This window comes from Hyaena hyaena, unplaced genomic scaffold (assembly GCF_003009895.1).
Source record: "Hyaena hyaena isolate Hyena2069 unplaced genomic scaffold, ASM300989v1 scaffold_604, whole genome shotgun sequence".
Taxonomy (NCBI): Eukaryota; Metazoa; Chordata; class Mammalia; order Carnivora; family Hyaenidae; genus Hyaena; species Hyaena hyaena.
This window is the reverse complement of record NW_024081236.1, coordinates 690,559-701,044: the sequence shown is the minus strand read 5'-3', so window position 1 is coordinate 701,044 and position 10,486 is coordinate 690,559. Positions and strand designations below refer to the sequence as shown.

General features: G+C 35.1%; 1 protein-coding gene across 1 annotated transcript; it reads right to left on the bottom strand.

Annotated features, from left to right (window-relative positions):
- Positions 1 to 445: 445 nt before the first annotated feature.
- SYT4 (synaptotagmin 4) lies at positions 446 to 8,064 on the bottom strand. Its single transcript, XM_039257172.1, has 4 exons — positions 7,921 to 8,064; positions 4,157 to 4,971; positions 2,404 to 2,524; positions 446 to 1,168 (listed from the first exon to the last, which is right to left on the bottom strand). The coding sequence occupies exons 1-4, from the start codon at positions 7,952 to 7,954 to the stop codon at positions 861 to 863; spliced, it is 1,278 nt and encodes a 425-aa protein (XP_039113103.1). The 5' UTR covers positions 7,955 to 8,064; the 3' UTR covers positions 446 to 860.
- Positions 8,065 to 10,486: the final 2,422 nt, after the last annotated feature.

Below are 10,486 nucleotides of genomic sequence, written 5' to 3'. Positions count from 1 at the left end.
GCATTTCCAACTGGATTTCTAACTGAACTTTATTTCTTTACCACTAACTAATTTCATAACTTAACAAAGGTAAACAGGGCTTGCTTAGACCACACTGATGTTTGTGATAGCCAGTGAATAATTCAAGTTCTTATGTGAGATTATATTTTACAACATTTTGACTCACATATAACCTTAGGAGAGAGAAAATAATATTTCAGCCACAGTGTTCTCAACTCAGCCCTTTGATAAAATGATTTCTCAGCTTGTTCACTGTCCTTTTGAAGCAAAACCAAGTTACTCCTTATATAATAAAATTGTATCAAATAATTACAAACTAAAAAGAAATGAACATATACTTTTATATGCAAGACAACCATCTGCACATGACATGATGGATAAAAACAAACTAGAGAACATTTCCTTAATATCTTTGGATTTAAAGAAAAAGTGATTTCCCCATCTGAAGAAAAATGGATGAATTTTCATAAGAGAAAGCATGCTTTTCATTTCTAAATCCTAAATTGCATTGCCTTCTAGTGACATGAGCCCACCACCTTCCAAACCAGTGCATTGGGATTGCACTGAGATATTCATAAAAAGCTTGGCTACTCTGGTAACCTGCAGGAGAGATTGAATACCTCATGAAAATCTATCCAACTTCTTTAATATTGGGGGAAACGATCATGATACACATTGACGGTTACTTTCTGGTTTGCTAATTCAATCCATTTCTAACCAAAAAAACCCAAAAAAACAAAAACAAAAAAAAACAGCTTGTTGTCACAAGCTTGCAATCATGTATCAGAAAAAAAAGAAGAAAGGAAATTGCTCCTTGCCTAGTAAAAATCATTAAGTTCCAACTCATCATGTCTAGGATGCTACCCATCGCATAGCATATGCCACTTGGCAATCTGTCTCCTGGGATAGTCACAGATCTCTTTCCAGTGCTCTCCACCGGTCCCTTCTGCTGCTGCTCCCAGGACCAACCGCCCAATCACCTCATTTCTGGATCCCCTTTCAGAATCCAAAACCAGAAATTCAACACTTATCTCTTCAAGACCCTCACAAGGAATATCAAAGACAAACAGTTCATTGAACACTGCATTGGGGGTGCATTTCTTCACATGAGTCTTCTTTTTGGAGATTCTCTTTTTGGCATGGTACAGGTTCACTTTCACGTAGGGATCTGCAATGGTAAAAACAGATGTTACACTGGCAGAACCTGGCTGGAGAGCTGATTTCAATATAATGGTGCCATAGGAGGTTACTGTGTGCCAATAAAATGAGATTGCAATGAAAATGAGTCAGAACAAAGTGAAAACATAGATAAAGCTTGGCTTCTCTATTATCAACAAATTGACAATATGTAAGAATGTGCAATATGAAAACTGTTCTAAACCAGTGGATGGGAACCTAAGTGTAGGGCAGGAAGATGAGATAATATAAAGGGGAAGAAAAGAGAATATTCCAATTGCACATTCTGATTACATATAACTAATTCCAGAAAATAATATAGAAGAAAAAAAACATTAGATAAGATCTAACCTTTCTGAGTTGTTTGACTTTGGATAAACCTTTCTACCTCTCTGCTCTTTCTATTGAAGGGGTATTTAGAATTCACAGTGGCAATGTCCTTTTTTGCTTTAAATTTTGTGCTTCCTTAATCACCTGCTGAGTTTGCTTCCTGTTTTCCAGAGTTGATCTTCCTTTAATATGTGGATTTTAGGATCATGCTACTTTTTCACAATTTAATTATATTATATTTTCCTCTTTCTGGTGGAAGCATATGAACTCATTTTAGCTTCCTAATCTAAACATTTAAGACCATGTGTCTAAACGCCATTATTAAAAGTAATAATAATAATAGAGCTAAATGATATTTAATGAAGTCTATCTTTCTAGTCCTTACAATCTCTCTCAAGGCAAGTATTACTACTTATTAGTGTCTGTAGAGATTATGAAACATAGCCAAGGTTATATGCTAAAATGGAAGGGTTAGGATTTGAATTCAGGTCATTTTAACCATAGATCTTTTCACTATATGATACAAGGAATTATTTTTAATTAGTCACAAAACTAAGAGCTAATTCTTCAAGAAGACACATAAGGAATTAAAGGAAAAATGATAAAAAGAACAACAGAAGTGTAAGTATAGGTTGACTCATTAAAAACACTAAAATTAAGAACTCTTCTTTCAAACAATTGCCACATCTACCATGTATTAGCAAGGGCTTAGATCATAGAACTATGTAGTTTTATTTTTCTCGCTAACAGCATTATCTCACATTGTTATTCCATAATGAGAAACAGGGAAAAACAATCACATCACTTGAAACTATCAGTAAAAGGCAGATCAAAATCAGGTAAGCTGCTATTTCACCAATGTATTACTGAGACTGAATTTTTCAGAAGCATTCTTACCTGAAAGTCCAGACACATCAGATTTAGGCAGGTGTCGAGCTTTTAAAACAACCACAGTGAGAGTATTTGTAGTGGATTGATAGCAGAGAGAGATCAGTAACTCACCCCGTCCTGAAGACTTCTAAACAAAGAGAGATATGGAATAAATACTATTATTATTTTTTAGGTTTGAAATTTGTACTTATAGTAACATTTTAAAGCAATAAAGTATTGATATTTATATGTAGTTTTCCTACTTATTTTTATTTTAGTATGCTAAGGAATCCAAGAGTAACTGCAAGCTACTACCACTTTCTAAAAACAACTGGCTGCCATCTTGTGGTGTTTTTAGGTACTACAAGATGTTAAAATTTGTGATGAGTTAGCCACACCCATTACCAGAAATGTTTAAAGATATCTAGAGTATAGCCTCTACAGAGGATTTTTTTTAACTTTTGCTTTTTAACTAAATAATTACTTTTTGAAGTTATTATTAGGAATAAAAATTGTCTAATCATTTGAAAGGATCTGTATAGGGCAAAAGGATTCATGTTAAGTTTGATTTGATTTCTATTTTTTTTTTTAAACAGTGACGTTAATGGAATTTGAATTCAGACTAATTGAAATTTATTCTGACTGCCACCACTCTCCTGCCTCACAGGGCTGATGGAATTAAAATTCTCTGTCCTCAGCCCCCACTCAAAGTCCTCATTTAATCCAAGAAATGAATTAAGTTTCTGAGGGAACTTATTCAATTTTTAATACTTTGGTTTTGGAAAGTATCATAAGATCCTTCTTTGTGTGCTACTTAGATTTCATTTGAATGCTAAAGCCATTAGCTAAAAGACCAAGAACTCAAAGTACAAGTTTTAACTGATAGTAACAAAATGTAAACTCAGGGCTGGATTATAACTAAGAATGATGGCTGGTCAGAGCTCCTAACACTTCAATCTATATACACATGGGGTTATTATATGAATAAGCAGTCCAAGTAAGAGTAGACCTTTATTTCTCTTATACCGCTAAACATCTGAGTGTCTCAAACAAGCTACTTAATATTTCTAAACTCTGACTTTTCATTAATTTAAACAAACAAAGAAAGGTGAGCTTTATAGTATTCTACAGAATCTTTCTGCAATACTATAGTTTAAATCAATTGAGTTCTATATTTAAAGGGTAATTAAGATTAATTTGATATCTCATAATAGCCTCAGAACTACCAAAGCAGTATAGCCACAAAGGCAGAATGACTCAGGTCTTGTCATACAACACATTGAACATTTATAATTCAATATGATGTGATGTCATTTCCTTGAAAAGCAATTCCATGAAAAGTCACTACAACTTCCAAATCCTCAGGATAAACTGATTTAATTTTATATTCCAATTTCAATTTCAAATTCAATTATGAAACATCTTTGTTAACTTGCTTATGAATAAGAAATACTTGCCTGCATTTTAGCTTAAGTGGCAGTCTTAGTCAAAATACTTAAGATAGAAATTAACAAAAATATTTGTATACATGTTATTTAAATATCCATAAAGGATGTCTATTTATTTGATATAATTAAAATACTTTAAACATTTCAGTTGCGGGTTCAATTTTGTTTCATCTCCTCTATTCCCTTTCTCCCCATTTGATTATGATTAATAATAATTAAACATGGTAAAGATGATATGTATAAAACTTATCATTTTAATGAAAGCCCCCTAGATACAAAGAAGCTGAATAAAATAATGTTTATAAATACTTTAAACACTAAAAATGAATTACCCTAACATTTCTCTTGATAATCTCTCTGTTCATTAACATTTTTCCATCAGATAATTCAATTCCTGCAAGAGGAATAAGGACTTCTCCAATGACATCATCTCTTGAAAACCTGTCGAAACTCAAGATTGTGAAGTGCAAGGCCAACTCTTGGATCTGAGTATAGAGGATTCCATAGAATGTAAAGGTCTCATCAAAAGCTGGGTCCAAGGTCTTTCTCAGAACTCTGGTTTTCACTTTATGCTTCTTCTCTGGGAGAATCGTCATTTTGATATACGGGTCAGAGGTCATTGACTGCTCATCCATGGCTGGCAAGCCACGGGCTTCCTTGATATTTACCACAAATGCTTTTTTCTCAAAGTTGTACTCTAAGGAGAAGAAGAGGGTTCCAAGCTTCTCCTGTTTCTCTTCTGAAGTAAGGGAAGTGCTGGACTTTAAGCTATCAGGGGAAACAGCTTCTTTCTCCCCTTCTGAAAAGAGCTTTGGGGTCATATTCTCCAGATCAGAAGGGCTACTAGCTTTGAGGTTTGTTTTGGGAAAATTGCCATTGAGATCTCTCTTCTCAAGGTCTAGATGTAATGAATTTTTTGGCACAGCTGGCTTATTCTTTACTTCATTTTTGTCATCTGCTCCAAACTTCTTCTTGCTACTTAGGTTTTCAGGATAAATATCAACTCCTTTTAGTACATGCACAAACTTATATGGAGGAGTCTTGTTAGACTTGGATGATTTTCTCTGACAGCAGATCCATGCAAACAGAGAGACTGTGAAGACCAGGCCAAATGCACTGAAGATCCCCACCACTGTGGGGATTTCATCTGAAAAATCAAATGACCAATAACATACATTAAAGGAGCAGAGTTGGAGACATGAGCCTACTTGAAAAGCATACTGGAGCTGGCAAATGTTGTAGGCTGCACAGATTGGATTACTTTCTGACTTTTCTGGGTATGAGCTATGTACACATTTTATGTCACCTTCAGGAATAAACACATCCACTGTGTAACATGCAAAAAAAAAATGCAGTGTAACAGAAACTTCTTCATTTTGGTATTTTTTTCATAAATAAAATGAGAAGATGAAACTGGGTCTACGTTTGGATGGAGGATGCTAAATGACCCTGACCTACCTTTATTTTCTCAGATACCATGAGTCAACTACAGCATGGTAGGTCAGTACTAATTTCATTATGGTTTCTTGACATTTTGAAGCTTTCCAGAAGCATCAATTTTACTGACTATGGAGCTTTAAATGCATATTTTTGAAATACTGAGAATTTTGTATTCTTAGTAGTTCTTTATATATCCTGGATTCAAGCAGCAAACATCTAGGGGCTAACTGGTTCCAGTAATTTTAAGAAATGGAGGAACATTATCTGCTATTATCACAAACTTATCAATAATTTCCATCCCAATTATGGAGCACTGGTAAGATAAATGTTACATATATTAGGAAAAAAAGAACAAAAAAGATGAACAATAGGATATTAATATTATATAACTTTTAACACTACAAACTCATTGTACACAGACCCAAAATTTCTCAAACACTGAATTGTCCAAAGAACAAGTTAATTACACCTAAGTAGGATAAAAACCAAACAATGGTTATGAATGAATCATCGTTTCTTAACATGTAATGAGAAGAGTGAGTATAGATAATTTAGAGTTCAATTTTATCCATAACTGATTTTTTTTCTAGCATATTTCCACATGGCAAATGGTAATCAAATTGAATTTGGCATTCTTTCCTTGAATAGGGCACATTAAATTACTGACATTAGGTAATATTGATTATGCATGAAGCATATCATGTCCCATATGTAAGCATATTTCTCAAACAAATGATTAGTAACAGTGAGTAAGTAAAAGCAGTATTGCTATATCTGGACACGGTGCATCAAGTCAATATTTAATGTAGTCATAGTGAATATAACTAATGTAATATTATCTGCATTTAGTCATTCTTATCTATTTTTATCCCAAATAGTGAATAACAAAGTTAAAAGTCCCAGTCAGGAAAGGGTTAAGGCTTGTTTGAATAACCCCTGAAAGAGCAATCTTTTGTTACCCCCCCTTCCCAACCCTCCAAATCTTCTGCCTATCTACTTCATAATTTCAAAACTGAGCTCAAAGAATATAAGAATCAGCAATAGCAAATAAGAGCAGACATATATAAGAAGATTAAAAAACAACAATAAAAATTTTATAGTTTAATTATATCAAGAAACTGAATCATGGAGAGATGAAAAATAAGCCTTTGAATTCCCCAAGTAGAAAAAGCAGTGAATGCTACAGAAAAAGAATGAAGCAAGAGCTAAAGATAAGCAGCTAAACTTAGCATCTGCTTTTCAGTTTTTTCTTCTATTTAAGTCTTTGGGGAAGTGGGGATTCACTACTGGACTCTCTAATCCAAGGCCAGTGAGCAAAACCAAAGTCATGAACTAAGGCAATTCTAGGCGAACAATAAAAGCAATAGAAAATGATTCTTTTTGTTTTTATTAAACAGCCCAATGGCTCAAGCTGAAACATATTTTTCACTAGCACAATCTCTGAAAATGTCTCAGTATTAGAAAATTTCTTATTTTCCAATCAGAAATTGAGAATAAATATCATAATAATATAAACCCAATCACCCGAATGGAAGCCTGTAAAGGAAACTCATTTCTGAATATAATGTCACAGATTGTCTCTATTTAATACTTAAGTCACAAGGCAAAATATTCACTGTATAATATCATGGAAAGACTCACCTACTCCTTGTATGTTCTCTACCAATGAGATTTTAAGCTTCTGAGAGCAAAAACCTCAGTCATTTCACTCAGTTAAATAACAATTATGATGGACTTATAGTTATCATTCCTTATTCACAAAACCTCTATAAAATTTCTTGATATTTTGAATACTTGTAAAGTAAGTAAAACTCTACCTCTTGTCTCTGGAATATAATGGTACCTAACAATACTACTTTTTAATTTGAAGTAAATCTGATTTTATTTACTGAAAGAGAGAAGGAGAGAAATAGTGTCAAAAATTTGGTATAGGAAAAGGGAAATTGAACTGGAAAATAGGAGTCCTAATTCTACTTTCCAAAGCTTTTAGTTAACTGTTTGACTTGCAATACTTCCCTTATCTCTCTGGGCTTTGGTTACCTCACCTGTGAAATCCATGGGCCAAGCTGGTTCATTTCAAATACCACTTTATCCCCCTAGCATCATAGGATTCTGTGTTTTTCACTAGGAACATATTTCAAGAATACAAGGAAAACATAGCAGAGAAAAACAACCTTATGGTACACACTATAATAAAATATACATCCCAAACCACGAACATACAAGTTGTTTTATACCGAGATCAAACCCTTATGTAATCACAGAAACATTGGCTTCTCCTGGTAAGTTAAATACAGATTTACCTACAAATCAAAATCACCTACAGAATTAATGAAACCAACTGCAAACAACAGACCCCCTTTCCTTTACTTAGCGCGTGCTGCAATTTACAGAGCTACCTGAATGTTTAGCAACTTCTTGGATGTAAAATCTCCCTAGCAGAAGGCAATTGTAAGGAGAAAGATAGGGAGGAAGGAAGAAACAACAGATAAGCCACGATTGCCCCTTTACAGTTTTCATTTTCTTTTCAGATTAACTAATTGGGAAATCTATATTCAACATCCCCTGGAAAAATAAAAATAACAACAATAACATCACAGCCCACCCTGGAGTATTCAAGAAACAACCGCAGTTGTAAGTTGAGTAACTTGCTTACCAAATTCTTCCCCGCTGGTAGTGATCGGAGCCATTTTTTGCTGCGTGTTCTGTCCGAGGTGCTGAACGGAAAACTCCCTGGCTTGATTCACTTGCCTGGATCTGAAGCGCCGGCTTTCCCGAGTGCTGAAAACAACAGCGCAGAGCCCAGAGGACCTGCGCCTGGAACAGGGAGGAGGCAGAGGGGGGCGGGGGTCCACTCGCCCTCACACAGTGATTTGCCACCCCTGCTCCTGTTTTGGCTCTTCTGAGAAGCTCGTCTCTGAGACTCTAGACGTGGCTGAAACCCGAATTGACGCAATCCTGACGCTACAGGGTTGAAATCAGCACCTGCCTCCCTCCCCTCCGCCCTCCAAGCCTCTCCTCTTCCTTTCCTTCTTTCTTCCTCCCATCTCTCCTGAGGATTCAACACATACTCATCAATGATTTTAACTGTTGGACTACTGGAGATTAGCTTTGCTATTCTGTGGGGGCTCACAGGCACATGGAAATGAGCCTCCAAACTCATTCGTGTCAGTTCCTAATAGAAAATCTTCTGATCATCTAAATCAGTAAAAATGTGTCTGTGAGTTATCAGAATAATGCAATTTACAGAGATGGTTTCAGGTAAGAGTGAGAAGAGAGAAATCTCTGCATCAAATGAACACTGTGACATGCAAGAATATGTTTTCTTGCTTTCTAAATTTTTCTTTGATATGTCTTACCTTCGTTAGAAAAGATCCACCTCACATTGATCCGTTTGAAATAAGACAACAGTTTTCCCACTATAATCACTTATTTTCTAATAAATAGTCCAAACATTTTGCTGATGCTGTTGCTCCATCTGTCTGTCAGCGCTCTTCCCTTTAATATCTGACATTTGACCAGTTAAAGTACTTAGGAACAGATGGGAATAATCCCTTCTGTATTTAGACTCACTCTCTGTTATGACTTTTGCATATAATGAGACTGCTCCTGGAATGACATTTCTGGTTAAAAGCCCTGACTTCCAATAGGATTGTGCAAAATAGTTACAAGAATCAGACTGAAATTGAAAATGAATTATATTGATAATTATTGGTAATTTTCAAAGGAAAACATTTTTTTTCTGAACTGATGATATTTTTGGGGTTGAGGAACTGGAAAATATATGATGTCAGATTCTGATTAATTTTAATCAGAAGAGTGTGCCTTTTAAAAATGTTTAGCAATTTTCCAAAGGAGAGAACTCAGGCTGTAACTCCAACTATCAATTATTGCTTCGTAAATAATTTCTTTGCTCTGGAGCTCAGTGAGCAAATGACATTTAGTGTGTACTGGGATGGGGGAGGAAAGGGCACTGGGTGACTCTCAGAAAGCTACTATACAAGTGACAGTTTCCTGCACATTGGCAAGCAGTCGCTCTGAGCGTCAGGACTCTGTCTTGGGAAAAATTAGCTTCAGTCTTTTGCATCATGGAAAATTCTATGAACCAAAGTCCTTTTCTTTCCCTTTCTACTTGCTCCCACATAGTTGGCATTTTAACATTCTTCTAACAGATTTTTTTAAACCTTATATTGTCATGCTATGAAAACACACAAACCAATTTACTGTATTTAATTTTTTCCATTGGCAGAAACTGTGTTTTGTGCCCTTATCTTTTCACTTCATTCAAATTACTTGCTTCCTCAGTTATGCTTGTGGGATTGTGGGATTGGCCCTAGGAATAGACTTTCATTAGATGAAAGAGACAGTGGCATTTGTGTTTGTGATGCATACCATAGGTAAATGAAATATATAGTGTGAGGTTCACTAAAATGTGTTTGCTGGCTAAGTTATTGCTAACATATGGTTACACTCATTTATTGTAAACAGAAGTACCTTATTTGTATGTTCTATATAAATTAGTATCTCATTAATTTTACCTTCAGGTGGCAAGATGCTGTCATCTAAAACCTGTCTAGACTGTTTAAATTCTTTTTCTACAGAACCCTATCCCACCCTGGGCTGTCTCATTTCTAAGGACACATTGTGATAAAATTACCTCTTGCCCAGAGCTAATGCTATCCTGGATATAGTAACTGTTTCATTGCTTGCTTTAAAAGAAAACTGAAATAAATGTTATTAATTAAAATGTCAGAGGTCTCCATCATTTTCACTTGATGAATAGCATGTTACTTATTATCCAATCTCTTTAGACAGCTTCTATCAGCACCAGATGAGGAGTGAGAAACTGATCCAGCACAGAGGAAAAACCGGAGTTTTTTATGATTGAGATTCATACCCTACCACATTATTACATTGTTCTCTTTTGATTCAGCAAACAAGTAATCAATTCGCTGACGTGAACAATACCATTCTAGCAGCAGAGACTTGGGAGGAGGGGTTGTTGCTAGGTAACCACCTTTTTGCCACCCAAAACACACATCCTCAAACAAGTTCCCGCCATGGGAAACGTAGACCATTCTGTACAAGTGGCAGTGTTTACTTCAGAATAATTCTTTGACTATTGAAATGGTTCAGTATTATCCTACTTTATTTCAGATTTTGATTACAAATATCTATACATACTTTGAGAAAAAACAGAACATTTGAGTTCAGTTTGGTAT